The following is a 19678-nucleotide window of genomic DNA, read 5'->3' as shown; positions in this document are numbered from 1 at the left end:
TCATAGCATCGCCTTTTCAAGTCTACCTCTTTGTTAACTTATGTTGTGATGATGGCAGATGATAATGATATGTAGCAATTGAGCAGCAGTTGATATTTCACAGAAGTTTAAAACGGCTCTCTAAACTGCATTCCCTTTCAGCATTTAAAAAGGAATATGAACGAAAGCAATACCGTCAGTCTTGCACGAGTAATTATCCATCAGGGGAAGGAAGCACGTTTATAAGTATTGAGACACTGTGAGGCTGCCAAATGCTGCCAACTTCACCAGCAATGAGGAGCTAATTCTGAACCACATCAAAGCGAGGTCGCTTTGAAACTGGACAAGGCATCTGATTCCTTTCGAGGTAGCAGTCCTTAAATTAAATCCTGGAAATCCACATGGTGTGCAAACCCTCTGCATTTTTTGTTGGCAGCTGTGGTACACTTAGTTTGTACAGAATACTTTTGATTTACAAAACGGATGATTTTGATTGGAGGAGAAAAAGTTTTTCATTGCACCACCTTGGCTTCACAAGCACAAAGAAACCCACATGGGCCACTAAATCAGACCTAGCCATTTTAAAGTAGAAAGGCCACAGCAAGCCCTTGAGTGCTATAGACTAGACAGGGAAGAATAGGGCATGAGAGAGTGGTACATCAGGGACAATAACAATAGTGGTTCTCTGAATCAGTGCAATTGTGGCCCACAACTCACAAGGTGTCCTTATACACAATGGGCTAATGAAGTATGTGCATGCCTTATATCCATTAACAAACAATAATGATTAAAAGTTGTAAAATGTTGCTTTCTGGAATCACAACAAATACATTTCAGCTCGCTAGAAAAAGACGTGGAGCTCATAATTTTCTTGATTCGTATGAGCCTGCCTTTTGGTTTGGTTGGTTTTTACTGTCATTTGTTAGACTGTCATTGACGTAGACAGGCAGTTTGAGTCTTGTTTATTTGTATTGAGTTCCATATAGCTCAGTGTTTAGGCCTCACCTTAATACCTGCACTCTACTCACTGTAGCGGAAATCCTTCTATTCGGATGTGAATATACTATACAGTATATACAGTATATATATCTCAGAAATGCACAGTGATGTTTATTGAGGTGAGTCTAATGTGATGCTTGCTCTGTTTTCCAGCTATCTCCTGGTGCGTTAAGGAGCCTGGCCTAGTGGACCAAGATTAGGAGCACCAGTTCTATTTCATCCCCTTCCGTCCCCCACAGCCCCTCACCTTCTTCCCCCTCTGCCAATCCTAAAACTTCCCCTTCCTCTTCCATGTTGACACATGACGCAAGAAGAGCATTGAGACAAGACATGGCGTGAAGACGTTGGATTTGGTAAAGCATGAAGGCAATAATAGGAGGAACCGCGAAAGACATAAACGTGACCAAATGAGTGATATTTTTTTGAAAGCCCGAAAAAATAAAGATTTATATTTTGTACATAGCACTTTTAGTAAAACGTGAAGTATCCTTGTTACAAGGACTGTTTGTTGAAGGCTGAAAACACATGCCTCTGTAACATAAAAGACCACCTTGGATCAAAGAGAATCCTTGAGCACGGAGACGAGCGCTTGGCACGTACAATCCCCCATTTAGTCATTTTTGTTTTCTATTTTTCTCACTGAACTCTGACACACGCCGCAGTTTCATGATGATGTGCGAAGTGATGCCCACTATTTCGGAGGATGGACGCAGCGGGGCCGGCGGGGGTCCCTCGTCTCCCGCTGGAGCTGGGATCAGTGGTCCGGGAGGCACCGTAGCAGGAGGGAGCTATGGCGGCAGGGAACCCAGGGTTGGGGGAGATGAGGGGGGGAGCACAGGGAACCTGGAGTCCTTGATGGTCAACATGCTGACAGAGAGGGAGAGACTGCTGGAGAGCCTGAGGGACACCCAGGACTGCCTCGGCACTGCCCAGCTTCGCCTCAGAGAGCTGGGACATGAGAAGGACTCACTTCAGAGGCAGCTCTCCATCGCTCTGCCACAGGTACAGTGTGTGTGTGTGTGTGTGTGTGTGTGTGTGTGTGTGTGTGTGTGTGTGTGTGTGTGTGTGTGTGTGTGTGTGTGTGTGTGTGTGTGTGTGTGTGTGTGTGTGTGTGTGTGTGTGTGTGTGTGTGTGTGTGTGTGTGTGTGTGTGTGTGTGTGTGTGTGTGAGATGGACATTTAGTTATGTAAATGGGGGAAGTACAATATGTGTGTTAATATAAGGTGAAATTGTTTGTGTTATGTATCCTGAAAGCATAGCACGCACGCACGCACGCACGCACGCACGCACGCACGCACACGCACACAGCAGTTACAAAGAAACATCACAATGCACCCCGCTCAGCATACTTAAGAACCTTCTACACAAATATAAGGCCTTAAGGTTTATGCCCTGTTTATGTTCATATGTATTCTGTGGTATGCTGCTGTTTTCTGTTTCATTTGGCATGCTATTCTTATAGATAACTTCACTTGTAGATTCTGTAAGATTAACAGGCACTATTTATACTAGAAGGAGGTCAGAGATGCATTGAAGTGTAAATGCATCTCCACTCCCCATAAAAAATAAGACAGAAATGGAAATTAATGTGTTTATGTGTAGAAAGTAGAAACCAATTCCAAATGTAAGTAAATTAAGTAGCCCTGGGGAACCAACGGTTCTGGAGCCATAAGACCCATAAGGTCCTGTTTCTGTAGCGTGAGCATGATAAAACAAATGTGAATTGAATTGTGAATTGAAGGCCAATATTAGTCTGAAAAAGTGCAAGGTAGGTTCACCCCTACATGACACAGGACCCTGAGTCCAACCCTTGATGCTGAGTGCCAAGCAGGGAGGCATTGGGTACGGTTTTTATAGCCTTGGCTGGGGATTGAACCCCTGGCCTCCCAATCTCATGTTGGACACTCCAATCACAAGGCTGCTGAGCTGGACCCAAGTGTAGGTACTGTAGGCTTTTATACACCAATGATAAAAAGCATATCATATCCTGGGAAATCATATTTCTAGTGGATGTGGAAATGATGCGCAGCAGTCTTCATTTGTGCGTGGGAAAATGAGTTCAATTTCAAAGTGAATGCCAGGGACACATTTTAACGGCAGGTGTAAATGCAATCCAGCTGAATAAGTCAGTACTATGTAGATAATATGAAACATTTGAGATCATTTTAAACATTAAATAATGTTGAAAACAGTACAAATTTTATAATTCAGCATTCTCATCAACAATAAGTATGTTATGTATATTTTGGTCATCATGCATGGTTGAACTGCTAAATCAGCCCCTAACCACATTTCCCATAGTCAATGGCCCGGTTTCCCAAAGGACACATGGTGTAGAGCTGTAGCCACATCTAACAGAGAGCCACGGACGTTTTCTGCTGTCTCCCAGCTTCTTTTCCGCGTGGGTGGAGCTTAATTTCCATCCACCAGCTGTCTAAAAAAACGGAAAAGAAGCTGTCCGACAGAGAAAACGTCCGTGGCTGTCTGCTCAGGTGTGGAAACCCTGTAAGAGGTATGGTGTTGCACATGCTCAGATGCCCTCTAGGCCGCACACAGAAGCCTTTGAACATAGACATTCCGTGCATAGATGTGCCACGCAATGGTAGGCCTCAGGCCTGAGGCCTGGTATGGTAGGCCTCAGGCCTCAGGCCTCAGGTCTACCATTCTGAAATTTAATTTAATAAATAATATTTGGACTGCTGGACAGCTGACAGTAGGCTCTCTTTACTCTTAAAAAAAATAATATATATATATATATATATATATATATGAGGCCTACCATTGCGTGGCACATCTATGCACGAAATGTCTATGTTCACAGGCTTCTGTGTGCGGCCTAGAGGGCATCTGATTTGATGTCCACCCTGGTAAACTCACCCAATTAGCTCCATATAAACAAATACAAGGAATATTACTTACATCATACACCTTTAATTTTATAACGCAGAGGCAAAGAAACAAAATTAATTATTGGATTAATAAAGTATCTTCTCCTCTTTTGCCCGATAACCTTTAATTTTATATTGTAACCTTAGAAAACACTCAGAAATGTGCATGGGGAGGGGCAGATTTAGCAGTTCAAACATGATTTCCAAAATCCATATCTTTTTTTTTAGAATTTAGATCACTTTTGTCTGATTGAATGCAAATAGCAGTTGGCCTGAGCGGAATTCCTCAGGTCTCTATAGTGTGCTTTCTGTTAAAAATCCCGGAAATCGTTTCACAGTATCTCTATAGTCATGTGCTCAAGACGGATCTGTCAGATATTTCATATTTCATGCTAATTGGCTTCCAAAGTTTGCAGGTCTGACCTGTTTTGAACAAAAACCCTCAAATCATGAACGCAGCGTGCAATTTACGTGAAATCCCTCAAATCATCCAATTGCCATCAAAGGTGTAAGAAGAAATGGCAGCCTTTTCACATTGGCCTATTATAGCGCCACCATGCAGGAGGCCACAATAACCTGACCTGGCCTGGTGCAGACCTGTGCCCCGAGGGGCACTCTTTCTAGTTTTCACTACATTTACGTGCATTCCACATAATATTGAGTACATGCTAATGTTTCAGCCACTATCTCAGTTTTGTTGACGTTTGTTTTACCCTCTCTTTGATTTTTCTTTTTTTAGTATTCATATTAACACCTTCCACTGTGTTTTCAAAAGAAAGATACTAGCGGTCACGGCGGTCACGGCCACACAGCCAACTCAAGGTACGGCCACGGAGCCGACTTGGGGACCCAACACAGCTCCTCCAAGGAAAACAAACAAATGAACGGAGCTGAACGTGAATCCCCCCCACCGCCCACCCCTTTTTTTCCCTCACTGTATATGTTTCTTTTCCCTTTTTACCTCCTTTATGATGAATTCCTGTTCTGTCCTTTGTCTATATAGAAGTGTCTATTTGTACGTCTCTAAATGTTTTTGATGATTTGAACATGGTGGACCCTATTGGAAACAAGTGTAATGCTTAATTGGGTCGTCCACTCACAGTTAACAGCCTTTGTATTGAGTTTGTGCTTGAAATGTACTGTAATTCTGCAAACTGTTAATACATTTTTCAATCAATCAATCAATCAAAAAGCCTACTATCATTTAGATGAATGAAGGCCTACCAGCCCACAGAGCCTTTCTTTTTTCAGAGATGAAATGGAAAAGAATCGACAAGGGAACAAAGAGAAGCCAACTGAGAAGCCGCCCTTATCCAAACAAGGAACAATCCCACAAGGCCATGAGCCAATGGACCCACTGTGTCACCATCTGTATCTGTATCTCTCTCTCTCTTCTCTCTCTTCTCTCTCTCTCTCTCTCTCTCTCTCTCTCTCTCTCTCCCCCTCCTTGCTCACAGGCCCATTATGTGAACGTATTTAGCTGTTTGTATTTGTTTTGATTATGTAGTAATGTCACTGTCATTCATAGCCAGTCAAAACAGAGTAGTTTCCTCAAACCTCAGAATCTTTTGTGTTGCTGTTCTTGTTTTTTTGTTTTGATGACTATAGATAGGCAACGATAAAACAAGAAGTGTAAGTATAAGTTAAGAGATCATGAACATGACATCCACTGAGTTGTGTGTGTGTGTGTGTGTGTGTGTGTGTGTGTGTGTGTGTGTGTCTGTCTGTCTGTCTGTCTGTCTGTCTGTCTGTCTGTCTGTCTGTCTGTCTGTCTGTCTGTCTGTCTGTCTGTCTGTCTGTCTGTCTGTCTGTCTGTCTGTCTGTCTGTCGGTCTGATTTGTATTTAGTTTTTCACAATGTAAGACGAGCTTTCCAATTTGCTCTCCATTACTGTGCACTGGTTGCAAATGCATCCGTTAGTGTTGCAAGTGACATATCGGCGCTATGCTTTCAGGCCTTCTCTTGTGTATTCTCGTGCAGTGCCATTGTGTAATGGTGTGACGTAATCTCTCCATGAATGTTGTGTTCACAGAGGAGGTTGGGCTGGAGAGTGATACGGGAAAGTGTGTCAGTGAGCTACGTGATTGTTAAGTGTGTTTACGTCAAATGTAGAGTACAGCACATCTTCCCGCACTATACGGGTCAGAAAGTGTCTTTCTGCAGCGGGATTTTGGACAAAGTACGCATGTTGTGCGTGAGTGCGTGCGTGCGTGTGCACGTGTGACAATTTCAACCTCACCTCACTATTTTGAGTATGTCATTAGATGAACATTTTCCATAATTTGGCAAAACTATTAAAAAAAAGCTATTTTGTATTTTGAATTTCAGTTTTTCATACATGAAAATAGCAGATCTACAAGCCATCTGTAGATCATGGTGAAGTATACAGGGCTTATGGGACATTTTTAGGCATAGCTACAGCAAGGCAGTGTGGTGTTCCTGAAGAACAATATCAGGTCAAATAGCTGCACCTGATGCGGAGTCACCCCTGAACGCATGTTGCATGTGTGTTCCACAGGAGTTCGCTGTGTTGACTAAGGAGCTGAACGTTTGCCGGGAGCAGCTACTGGAGAGAGAGGAGGAGATTGCTGAGCTCAAAGCAGAGAGGAACAACACACGTGTAAGATGTTATACAGTAGCGGCCATTTTGCCTATTAGCAAAAAAACCTGTCTTCCTGTCATTATCTTCCTCATCCATTGTGCTGTGACTTCGTGGGTAGGACGGCGCTCCCTTTAGTGTGTTTTTTGTTTTAACTTCCTCTCGTACCTCTTCCGTTTTCGTTTTCCTTCACGTCTCTCCCTCTATATCGCCTTTTCGTTTCTTATCTCTCCAACCATTTTGTCACTTTGTGCTACCTCATGCTCTTCTAGAAGAAAAAAATCGCAATCCTTCAAATTTGCTACACCTCTCCATCTTCTATTTTCTCCGTATCTCTAGATATCACCCACATGGTCCCTCCATTTCTCCCTCTATACCCCTGTCTTTCTATCCCCTCTCACCCCATTGTTCTCCTCTACCTCCCTCCTCCTTTGCTCTACAGTACGTCATCACTCTTTTCTTCTCTCCTCTGCCTGAATTGCTGATGCTTAATTAATGCTTCATGGAACGACAGTGTTTCAGACTAAAAATAGCAGATCTACAAGCTCATGATGTCCCGCAAGTTTGCAGATCTGGTATTTTTGCTACGCGGCACATCATGTGACGAATTATAAATCATGCTTTACGCCATCCTGCCCTCCCCAGTTACTGCTGGAACACCTGGAGTGTCTGGTGTCACGTCACGAGCGGAGCCTGAGGATGACGGTGGTGAAGCGACAGGCCCAGTCCCCAGCAGGGGTTTCCAGCGAGGTGGAAGTCCTCAAGGCCCTTAAGTCCCTGTTCGAGCACCACAAGGCGCTGGACGAAAAGGTTGGTGACATGTGTCATTTTTGTTTGCCTTGAATTTCCGTAGAGACCGTTGTCAGCAATAGAGCCTCTCGGTCTCACTGACAGACAACCGGTCCACCAGGGCTGTCCCAAAAGTGCAATTTGCACATGACATTTCCAGTTCAGGATGAGAGACGACAAATCAGTACTGCGGGGGGTGGGGGGTTGGTGTATAGAGTAGGCTACTGTATGTTTCAAATGGAGAGGTAACAGTTGTACCCTATAATGTGTTATAATCTGCGTTCTGTAGTAGAAGTAGAAGTAAAAGTACAGAAAATTGGAATCATGTCCTATTAAAAATACCTCAAAATCTCTCTCCCCCGGCGAAAGCCGAAAAAAAAAAACATTAAAAAAAAGAAGAAATTGTCGCTAAGTAGGCTATAGCACTTGAGCAAATGTACTTTTTACACCACTGGTTGCCTCCTTCCTCTGGGACCCCTGCAGGTTCGAGAGAGACTCCGCGTGGCCCTCGAGAGGGTATCTGCATTGGAGGATCAACTACAAACGTCTTCTCAAGAGGTAAAAGTCCAGTCTAGAAACTTTGCCCGTTTTCGAATGTCTGAAGAAGCACAGAACATTCAACTCAACTTAGAACAATGACAGAACATTGATGCTATTGTCTTGCTTGTCTATTTTGTCTCCGTCCTTCCCAGGTAATCTCTTTAAGAGACCAAATTAAAAGACGTCAACAAGGGTTGGACATCGGGAAAGATGTAAGGGAGGGTTTTATGCATGTTGGTTCCAGTGTGTGTGTGTGTGTGTGTGTGTGTGTGTGTGTGTGTGTATGCGTCCGTGCGTGCGTGCGTGCGTGCGTGCGTGCGTGCGTCTTAGCACCAGAACAGTCAGTAGAGTAGTACTGTAAATGTATGGGTATCATGGCGTTTTGTAACATGTGCTTACCATACCTTGCCGAAATCTCATTCATATTCACCTGCAACCTCAACTGGTTCTAATTGATTATTTTTCTCTGTTGCTCTCATTCTTTTCCCGTACGCCGCGGTGAAGCTGCGCCTTCCCAACGGCCCGTCGTCTGGCGTGGACGATGGCGAGCTCGACAGACAGAGAGAAGGAGAGATAGAACGACAGAGATCTGAGCTCTCCCAGCTGAAAGAGAGACTGGCTCTCATGTGCCGGCAGGTGTGTGAGTGAGTGAGTGAGTGAGCGAGCGTGCGTGCGTGCGTGCGTGCGTGCGTGCGTGCGTGCGTGCGTGCGTGCGTGCGTGCGTGCGTGCGTGCGTGCATGGCAACTAAATGAATATATGATAAGGTGACTTACTGTAGTAGTGCTGGGCTAAACCAGAAGTAAAGGAACTCCAAACAGCACAGCAGGGGCATTTAACAAGGAGAGCCCAGACTGGAGGAAGCTGTGTCCCCTCCTCCCTCTTGTGGCTAATTAGAATAATGCAACTGTTTTGGCAAGCCTCATTATGTAGTGCATCCTTTTAGTCATTGACCAATTATTGTGTAATCAATTCAAATTGAATAGACGGTGGATGATTGCTAACTAACTGCAGTACCTAGCTTTTTTATTTGGCTTACACAAATTCAACATTTCATAGGCAAAGGAGTGAAGGAATGAAGTTATGCTCATGAATGCTACTAATATCCTATTTCAGCATTTATACAGATTTTTGACAAAATGATATGTGCACATTTACAACGACACATACTTAGGACATAGGACAACATACACACAAAAAATACAAGAAGACAGAATCCACAACAAGAATGAATGTTTTACACGCCTCCATACTCATATTGGGCTTCTGGTGCTCTTGATGAGTTCCCAATTCAGCTTTAAATGCGAATATTCTGATCAGCCATTTCCAAAGTGCACATTTAGGATTTAGCGGTGAGTAATGACGGCTCTGTCTGTGTCGTCTTGTGGTGTCGTGTCAGGTTGGGGAAATAGAGGAACAGCTTGCGGCCGCCAGGAGGGAGGTGACGAAGTCAGAGGAGGCCAATCAAAAGCTCCAGAGGGACGTAAAAGAGGTCTGTTGGGCCGATCTGTTCCTTCCTGGCCGAGGCCCTCAGTTCTCTGGACAACATTGTCTGTTAGAACATAACATGCATCTACTTGAAAAGCACAGACGGAAAACATTTTGTTTCGTTTGAGAAATTAAATAAGAAGGGGTGACATAACGTTGCGCCCTGTTTGGGCTGTGTAGCTTGTTGTTAAATATATAACACAGCACTGTTACCTCACAAGGCAGAACATGCCACCCCACTAACAGATACGTGTCCATCAGTTACTTATACAGTGTAACATGATATGTTATGAGAGCAGAGTTGCGTGTTCAATGATACATTATATGAACGTGTTTATCGCTATGCGTCATCACAATGATTTTCTCTCCTTTCAGGCCCTGTGCCAAAGAGAGGATATGGAGGAGAGGATTACCACACTAGAACGCAGGTAACCTGATCCTGTCTCGCTGCCTTCAGAATAATATCACGATTGTAAAGATCTATTCTTACCCATGGCGATTTCTCTCTCACACAGTGTGAGACATGTATCATAATGCGTATGGGTAATGTTGGCTTGAAAGATGTTGTGAAGGCGTAATGCGTAATTTAAGCAGTCACTGGCTTTTTTCATCTGGTGACGTCTGTGCTGACGCTTCTAATTTATAATTAGTGTTTCAACTTCTGGAAAATCCGGAAAAAGCAGTAGAATTTTGCAACGACAGTATTCCTCACTCGCACGCAAGTGTGAATCCTTTTTTAATTAAATAGTGTGTGAACCCTGAATTATTAAAGTTGCTCTGTGCCGTTTTACATACTGTAAGTAGGCAATTCTTGAAACCTTTTGTAAACTAAAAAATTAAGGGATTCTTTAAGTGGGATCCCTGGCACAAGCTTGGCACAACCTCACTCCCACCACCAATGTTGAGAAAACTCGCCTTTACTGTTGGTTCACTTTTCATCAAAAAACTGTTTTTCTTTTCTTTTCTTTTCTTTTGTTGATGAGTTGAGCATTCAAATAAGTTGTAGACATCTGTCCCAAACTGTAACATTCTTGGGTAAAGACGTACCTTTCAGTTTGCCTATTGCCACACGTCATCTGTCGTACGACGTGTTGCGTGCTGAAAATAGCAGATTTACATGTTCACAATGCGTTGCATCATTGTGAGCTTGTAAAATTGGCTATTCTTGGCAGGTGACCTCCGCACGTCGAAGTACACATCAGGTTTCAGCCTTCCGCTGCAATATTCATAGTCATTCCTTCACCTCCTTAATGTACCAGACCAGCTCTGTCAATCACGCAAAATAATCTCACACTGTACCATGGTGGTGTGCGCAGGTACCTGAGTGCCCAGAGGGAGGCGACGTCTCTCCATGACACTAAAGACAAGCTGGAGAATGAACTGGCCAGCAAAGAGTCTCTGCACAGACAGGTGGGGGGGAACAGCTAAAACCACATACCGCTCTGGTTGTATTGGTATAGCTCTGATATGTGTGCCTGCATGAGCATATGGCAGTGGTTCTCAACCCGTTTCATTTCATGGCCCATTATTTAATCGGCTTTTGAGCCACGGACCACCATTTGATGAGATTTAGCCTCCCAGACCCAAAACTAAAGAATATTTTGTTGTCGTTGGATAAGATTTTGTCTACAATTACATGCTTTTGGCAAACGTTTATCAAAATAACAATTCTTCTCTAATTGTGTAGACTTCTTGTAAATGAAGTAATGCAGATGTTTAACAATAATGTAACTCTTGAGAGTTAACCAAATGAGAGAGAACCAAATTAACTGGTTTCATTTTACGCTCTCAAGAGTAAAAAATCTATAAGGGTCAATTTGGTTACCAACTCTCCATCAGTCAGCTGGGGACCACCTGGAACCCTCTCAAGGACCACTGGTGGTCCCCGGACCACTGGTTGAAAACCACTGGCATAGGGCATTAGGCTTCCATTGTGCATGAGAGCTCTATATGTGGCAGCGGTGGCCGAACGGTTTGCGGAGTGGTCTTGATACCGGAAGGTCGCCAGTTCGTATCCCCGGACCGGCACGTTAAAATTACCACCGCTGAAGTGCCCTTGAGCAAGGCATTGAACCACTACCATGAAATGTTCTATGAGCAGGGCCTGCCTGTAAACAAGTATCTGATGCTTAGTCCAGTTACCCTGGGTAAATATAGTAACTTTGCTTTGCTTTGCTTTGCTTTATAAAAGGAATATTGCAGCCACCGAGAAGGGCATTCATTATGAAATAATTATGAATGAATGAATGGTTGAGCATCAAAGTTGTGTGTTTTACCTCCCTGTGTCCAGAGTGAAGAGAAGAACCGGCTGCTCCAGGAGCGACTGGACGACGCCAAACAGAAGCTCCAGCAGACCCTCCAGAGGGCCGAGACGCTGCCCGAGATCGAGGCCCAACTCGCACAGAGGGTAGCTGCCCTCAACAAGGTACTGCTTGGACTGTTGGTAACTCACAGGTCATCCTTACCATATTACTTCATATTGTTATGCAATAATGTTTTCTAATAAACTTGAAACAAGAAGAACACAAGGACTTGACTACAACCACATATTGTGCAAGCATGTTATTAGTTCAATTCAATTCAATTGTTATTGTTATGTTATTAGTTAACGTTAGTCAACCATATATGTAGGCCTATCTCCAAATTGTCAAGCACACACAACTAGGATGTAGGAGCACAATATACACTACAGTACACTATTGTATACCCTGTACACTCAAGACACATGTTCTGACATTCCAAATGTTGATCTGACCACATCAAACCCTGTACACTCAAGACACGCTCCATATATGGCCAGTACAGAATTCATTCCATATGTTGATCTGACCCCCCATGCCAAAGCGCCAGCAGTCTGATGTCACCTATGCGGATGGGTGCACCTTTAGGGCCCTCAGGCGTCTTACTGGTACTAGGTTGGTTGTGCATCATGTTGCCAATCTACAAGTTCACAACTTGTAGATCTGCTACGTATAAACTAGGTCATAGAGTGTACAAAATAATGTAACCAAATGGACCCGTAACACTGACGATTTTAAGGTCCTCCTGGGGTCCTGAAAATAGTTTATACAAAACAGACATGCAAGAAAGTACAAGACACAGTCAAGTATAAAAACAATCCAAAAAGTAAAGCTTTAAGACCCATTAAGATATAGAAAATAAGCCAATGAAAACAGATACACCCATTTAAGAAGTTTTTATGAATACGGATGAAGTAGTGTACACTTCTCTCTTATTTAGGCGGAGGAACGCCATGGAAACTTTGAGGAGCGGCTGCGGCAGATGGATGCTCAACTCGAAGAGAAGAACCAGGAGTTACAGAGGGTAATGCTGCATGTCTCTCTCTCTACCTGGCCAGCCACATCCCCATATTTTGGCATTTTGGTCCAATTTTACACCAGGGCTACATTTAAAAATACTTGCCCACCAGCAGAGATGTAGGTTCAATTTCCAACAGCAGTTCCCCAGGCCTGTCCGGGTGCCTTGACGAACACAGTTGGCAGTATTTGTGTGTCCTCATTGCTGCATTAGCGACCCCAACATTGTGTGAAATCACTGTTGAGGAAGGAGGCCACATCACAAAAAAGTGCTGGCTCAGGCCAACATCACAATATATGCAAAGTTGCAAACAAAATTATTGGTGTCACTGCCATATATCAGCAGTTTGTGCGTACTCTGTAATAGCATGAACTTCCGCATGTTTTGTGCTCTCCCGATGAAAAAATGGCGGCTGTACACTTTCCCCAAGCCAAGGGAGGACGACAACATCATCTTTTTGTTTTTTTATATTTCTCTGCCCTGAATCCCTCTGTCATATTTTTAAATACAGGCAAGGCAGAGGGAAAAGATGAATGACGAACACAACAAACGCCTCTCAGACACAGTAGACAAACTCCTGTCAGAGTCCAACGAGAGACTGCAGCTCCATCTCAAAGAGAGAATGGCTGCCCTGGAGGATAAGGTAATGAGATATATCTCGTCAGTGCTTTGGTCTCATAAAGGTCTGTCAACTATATCAGCAAGAAAAGTACATTGCATATTCATTCTTCCCTTCTGGCACTGTAGAATTCTCTGTCAGAGGAACTATCCAATATGAAGAAAATCCAGGACGATCTTCTAGCAAACAAGGTATTTCCATAATTAATTTAATTGTTTGTTTTTATTTAGCATTTACACGTTTCAAATTTTCACACTGACACTTTTAACAGCATTATGCTGCCTCAAGTCACACATGCACCAACACGTGACACTTTTTCTAATTTGACTTCATTCCAACCGCGCCGTTTCAAAAATAGCATATGTACAAGCTTGCATCGCGTCACTTCATGCTTCACGCTGTGAGCTTGTACTGTATCTGCTATTTTTGAATATCCAACGGCTAAAATATGTTTTCCTTTGACGGTGTAATGAGATAATCCAAGACTGGAAAAAAACTATTAATGAACTAGTAAACTAGTAATGACACGTAATGACTTTGATTCAGAGACAATTTCCACAATTCTAAATTTCATTTCAAGTAAACAAACGCTGTGCTGTTTCAGAGTAATCAGTCATTTTCCTTTGACCTTCCCTCTCCATCGTTGTCCTGTAGGACCAGCTCCTGGCTGAGCTGGAGCGCATTCAAGTGGAGCTGGACCAGCTGAGAGGCCGGCCCGGCTCCTCCTCCTATTCCAGGTTAGTCACAGTGGACCTCCAAGGGTATTTATTTATATATTCCACATAAAAGGACTAAATAAACAGTCTAAACTGTCCCGGGGGAGATTTAATGCGCGCCCCTGCTCTGCAGCGCTCGCTCAGACTAGCTGACCTTTGTTTACCCCCCAATTCCCCCTTAAACCTCGAGTTCTCTTGTGATGTTGTTTTACTATGAAAACAGAGTTATTTATGTGTTGCCTGGAGGAGGAGGAGGAGTGTGGTGTGTTTGATAAAGAAACATGCACATGATCTGTCATCTGAACACAATCGTTGTTACTCTGTTTACCTTGGGACCTTGTAGCATGGTATTTCTTACACCCTTCCTTTGTCATTTTCAAGAACTGTTCCATAACACAGTGTTTCTCAAATTTGGGTATGCGGAGGTGCTACACGCGATGTGCTACATGAGAGAAAATGTATTTTACTGTTGTTTAATGATAACACATTGACAAACGTTGTGCAAAGCAGCTGTAAAGTTTTAAACCAAATAAAATCAAAAACTTGACTAGCCCAATTATTATATACTTGTTTACTTAATATACTTATTTGCCGTTATTCATACTGTAACTCAGGGAAAGGGGTACTGAAGCCAAAAAGAAAAAGTTTGAGAACCACTGCCATAACAAATGAATTCTGGATCTCACCAAACCTCCATAGGGCGGGCAGCGTGAGCTCACTTCCATCCACCCTTTTTCGAAGATCTCTTCCAGGGAGTGCCTCGGAGCTGCGGTACCCCCAGGGTGGTGGCTCACTCCCGTCCGGCTACAGCAACTCCTCTAGTGGGGTGGTGGTCAGGCGGGCACACCGTGGCCGGTGGGGGACCCCTCGGGATGACGGCAACAAGGTGCGGATCACATGTTATGACTGGGATGATGATGATGATGATGATGGTGGTGTTGATGATAATGATAATGATCATGAATTTATTCCTCTCATCTCCTCACCTCTCTCCTCCTGCCTCTCGTCTTGTCTCCCGTCTCGTTTCTTTTCTTCATTCCCCATGTGTTCGCTCCCTGTCCTTCCAGTATGGCGATTGGGACAGCGGCAACATGATGGGTCCTGGGTTCGATGGGGAGGGAGGCTGCTCTGACGACGAGGATGACAGAGAGACTATGTTTGGCTCTGAGCTTCTGTCCCCCAGCGGCCAGACGGACGTACAGACCTTGGCCATTATGCTGCAGGAGCAGCTGGAGGCCATCAATAAGGAGATCAAGTAAGTGCTAGTCTGTTCCAACTCGTTCTCACTCTCAAGTCCCAAGTCGTCACATTTTGCAGCTCTGTCAGAATGTCAAATGAAATGTCAAGTTTTGACATGACGGGACACCCTGAAACATCAAGTGTTTTGTGAAAATGTGTTGACTGTTCTGCTCCTCACAGACAAGTGCAGTTAGGGCTGCATGGTTCTGGCCAACATGAGAAACAGGGATAGACAGTGGACGGATGGAGGACTGAAATACAGCGCTTCTGAGCCAGTCCTTCCACATTCACATTGATACATAATATTATCGCTGTGTATGCGTGCGGGAATCTCCCTCATTATCAGTGCGAAATTTGAGGCAATCAATTAAATAATCATAATCCCCGCAATACACAGAAATTCAAGCCCTGAAGGTAGCAGTTTAGGGAGTGCTTGACTTGTATTGCATTGGAGCGTTTGATGGGCACAGCACTCATTTTCAATGTCAATAATCGGATGACCGTCCAATATTTGATTAATTTCTTCTATTTTTGAATATGTATGTATATTTGTATGTGCCTTTTATTTCAATGTATCTTTGTTAATGGTACAAGATACCGGGGTTGTGACTCTTTCCCAACAATTTTTGTATGCTAGTATTGACTCGTATGTGACTTGAAAAATTAATACAAAAAACTTTGATAAAAAAATAATAATAATCGGATGACCATGATTCTTTTTGTCTTTTTTGTCTCTCCTCCCCTCTCCCCTCAGGCTGATACAGGAGGAGAAGGAGAGCACGGAGCTGAGGGCGGAGGAGATCGAGAGTCGGGTCAGCAGCGTGGCCCTGGACATATGTGGTGTCTCGTCCTCGCTGGGTGGAGGTCGGGACAGTGTGGGACGGGGGTACATGACCCCCTCACTCACATCCTCCACCTTGGCTTCCCCTTCCCCGCCCAGCTCTGGACATTCCACTCCTCGCCTACCGCACTCCCCTGCCAGGGAGTCTGACAGACAGGTACCGTACAGAAATGCTCTCAGACCTGAGAGCTGGTGTTTTGCAGTAGTTTACATACAGTTATCAATGGGGGTGGGGGCGGGTACGGGGGTGGGTTGGCGAAAGGGTTTGATTGGGTTGGCGAAAGGGCCTTTCTGTGTGGAGTTTGCATGTTCTCCCCGTGTTCCCTAGGGTAGGTACCCTCACAAAAACATGCAGTAATCCTGGTCTCTAAACTACCTCCCCCTGGCCAGCCGGGGCGCCTGATGCGGAGGGGAAAGGAACTGTTCGGAATAAGGTGTTCCTTCCACACGCTACGTCCGGCCGGGGAAACTCCACAGACCTGTTGAAAACAGGTCTGTGGAGTTTCCCCGGCCGGACTTTCCCCGGCCGGCCGAAGTATTGCAAGTGGTCTCTGACCATTCATTTAGTAATGTAGGATTTGTTGATTTAAAAAAATTGCTTTTCACTAGTTGCGAAACAGTGAACTGAATGACCTGGTGACCTATGATGACCGTCCACGTCCAAGTTGGAGTTCAAGAAATTCAACGGAAAAAAGGGAGTTGGAATCTCAAGAGGGGAAGTGCACCGGATTATAGTGGGGTGTATACACATGGGATGCATAGCAAGTGTTACGAAAGCACTAATCTTAGCCCATATCCCCATCCAACACAACAGTGGTCCCCAGGTTGATTCTAAGGGGGTGGTGGTCCCTCGTTCACAATCAGTTGAAAACCCCTGCATTAGATAATTGACACAAAAAATGCGTTGCAATTCTTTTTTTAAGAAATAAAATACAGTTATTCAATGACAACAGGATATGTCATGTGATTTGTTCTGATATGATTTAACCAAGCTAGCACCAACCTAGCATCCCTATACAGTATAGGGATGCTAGGGTTCATGTGGGTAACAAATAATCATATTCAACATAGCCAAAACAGAGGTCTATTTATGTGTATAGGCTATACTTCAACAACGTATAAATGTTAGAAAAGCCTCACAAAGGCTAAGTAGGAGTTGAAGTTTTTATTGCAGGTGAAGATGACATCTTCATCACAGTCCAAGTACTGTCAGATGAGACTGGTGCTGCATGCTTATGCTAACTACATGCATCTTTTCCCCTCCTAAATGCAGAATAGCACAGAGGGCGTAGAATGCAGAGCACTAGCCCTGATTGACCCCAACCAGCCCCCTGTTCCTCGTGCCCTGCGATTGGACAGAATGACCCACACTCACCCAGGGGCGGGGCTTGATGATCACCGTGAATTCCGCAGGTACAGTATTGTGATTGCACTTTTAGCACGAAAGTCAATGAATAACTCCATAGGCTCACAAAGGAAACTATGAAGTGAACGAATAACCGGATAAGGCTCACAAAAGCACCTTTAGAACACTTTCCTGGGGGTCTTTATGTGTGTAATATGTGGTTTTAGATAGTTTTGATTTTAGCAGTGAGCCCAGTGTCTCTGATGTCATGGACACTGGGCTCACTTCCTTCCTGGACTACAATTCCCATAATGCTTTGGTGCACTGCTCCTCCTTGTGGATAGGGGGAGGGCTGTCTTACTGAGACAACATGTAGTCCAGGAAGTAAGTGAGCCCAGTGTCCATGACATCAGAGACACTGGCTCACTGCTAAAATCTAAAATATCTAAAACCACATATTACACACATAAATGTTTACATGGTCATGTTTCACCTTTGTTCTCTGGACTGGTTGATAGACTTCCGAGCTCTGCAGAGCAACCACACGAGCAACCACACGAGCCTCAACAAGTGGTAACTGTATTGTTCCCAGGTGTAACAACTCATTCGGACAGTCTGCCTTCTCAGTAAAGGGAGCAAACCTATGGAACTCTTTGCCTACGGTTCTAAAACTAGTGACGGATGGTAACGTGTTCTACAGAGGACTCAAACTATGGTTGAAATCAAATCAACTGTGTTCACATGTATAGCTTGACTGGTTACTAGAGTGATTATGTTTACTTGTGTATTTGAGATTATGTAATGGGTACTGTAATGTTGCTGTAAATATGATTAGAATGTATAATGTTTTGTATTTGATTGGGTGTTTTTTTAAACTATAGTGTCACTGTATTTTTTAGAAAAGTCTCCATGGACAAGTGGTGAAAATTAGCACATGTGCTAACACACTGTAAATGATGCATCTACAATTTGTACAACTGTGCAATGAGCAATGCAATTGTTATGTCCATATCAAATAAATAAACACACACATAAAGACCCCCAGCAAAGTGTTCTAAATCTTCTAAAAGTCATTAACATATATTTTTTTTGCAAAAAGCGTGAAGTTTCCCTTCAAGAATTGGTTTAATTCGCTTTCTATCGACATACTGTTGATTTTCCATTTTTTGGTCTATTGTCTTGTCAGTATGTCCACTGATGGAGCAATCACTGCTAGCCAGGATTCCCTCCACAAAGCCAGCAAGAAGAAAAGCATTAAGTCATCCATTGGCCGTCTCTTTGGGAAGAAGGAAAAGGGAAGAATTGGTGGGACTGGACGTGAATCTCCATCACTGGGTCAGTGAATAGACTCATACATGATTTATGTTGTACTAGTCCTTACCCGTTCCAAGATAGATCATAGCCTATTATTGATACATGCATTTTGAAGCAGGTGATCTGCAGACCCCCAAGTGGTCCATGAAGCAAGCAAAACACTGTCTCTGCCTCTCTCTCTCTCTCTCTCTCTCACACACACACACACACACACACACACACACACACTCAATGGCTAACATGTGTCGCGTCGGCACAACGCACGCATGCATGACCCGGTGCTGGACGTTGAGCTACTAATATTGCGCTGTTTTTATATCAAAAGTCTATAAAAATCCAATTTGAATTACTTCCTTTGAACGAAAACGTGCTGTGTGATGACGTGTCAAGGCTCACATGCATATTAATGAATCTTGATTAAATTCACTCATTCATTCATTCCTGCGTCATCCTCCAAACACAGGTGGTTTTGATTTCAGAACTACTCCGTTTTTAATCTCATTCAAGATGACATCCAGACAGTGTATTACTCGTTTTAAACTTAATCATCACGCTAAAATATGTATCTGAAAACATTATAGGTTAGAATCTCTAGAAGTCTCTCTCTGACTTTGTTTACAATCAATCTGCATGTGCGTGCACGCATCGCACACGTAGCAAAGCAACGTCCCATAGCCTGGAGGGATGCGACGTTCTGAAAACGCACATCTTTCCGTTTGAGAGTGAAATAAAATGCTCCAAATAGCCATTTCACCCCGTCTTTAATAAACAAACAGGGCTCATATTCTGGACAACACTCTCACTATACGTTTGTACATTTGCCCTCTTCAGCCTCCACACCCTCTGATGATTTGGGTTCAGCTGACCCCCTGGGCCTGGCCAAACTCGGGACTGGAACAGTGGAAAAAGATCGCCGCAGCAAGAAGAAGTTAGTCATCCCTTTACTCATGCAACATTCATTTTAGAACATTTACAAATTGTGTTTAATATGACATGCTCTCCCTAC

General features: G+C 43.7%; 1 protein-coding gene across 1 annotated transcript in view; it reads left to right on the top strand.

Moving 5' to 3' along the window:
• Positions 1-1647: 1647 nt before the first annotated feature.
• LOC306915952 (liprin-alpha-3-like) overlaps positions 1648-19678 on the top strand; it is a gene marked incomplete at its 5' end in the record, with an annotated part of 29012 nt that continues 10981 nt past the window's right edge. The window contains 20 exons of the mRNA XM_079493635.1: positions 1648-1980; positions 6385-6486; positions 7111-7275; positions 7738-7812; positions 7947-8006; positions 8299-8430; positions 9192-9284; positions 9656-9708; positions 10597-10690; positions 11571-11705; positions 12521-12604; positions 13110-13241; positions 13346-13408; positions 13872-13954; positions 14633-14819; positions 15001-15188; positions 15927-16170; positions 17287-17426; positions 18545-18693; positions 19504-19600. Coding sequence (XP_079349761.1) covers positions 1648-1980; positions 6385-6486; positions 7111-7275; positions 7738-7812; positions 7947-8006; positions 8299-8430; positions 9192-9284; positions 9656-9708; positions 10597-10690; positions 11571-11705; positions 12521-12604; positions 13110-13241; positions 13346-13408; positions 13872-13954; positions 14633-14819; positions 15001-15188; positions 15927-16170; positions 17287-17426; positions 18545-18693; positions 19504-19600 — 2609 coding nt within the window. The remainder of the gene's footprint in view (positions 1981-6384; positions 6487-7110; positions 7276-7737; positions 7813-7946; positions 8007-8298; positions 8431-9191; positions 9285-9655; positions 9709-10596; positions 10691-11570; positions 11706-12520; positions 12605-13109; positions 13242-13345; positions 13409-13871; positions 13955-14632; positions 14820-15000; positions 15189-15926; positions 16171-17286; positions 17427-18544; positions 18694-19503; positions 19601-19678) is intronic.

Source organism: Electrona antarctica (genome assembly GCF_951216825.1).
Source record: "Electrona antarctica genome assembly, chromosome: 22".
Taxonomy (NCBI): Eukaryota; Metazoa; Chordata; class Actinopteri; order Myctophiformes; family Myctophidae; genus Electrona; species Electrona antarctica.
The sequence above is the reverse complement of the archived record's forward strand: the minus strand, read 5'-3'. Positions and strand labels throughout refer to the sequence as shown.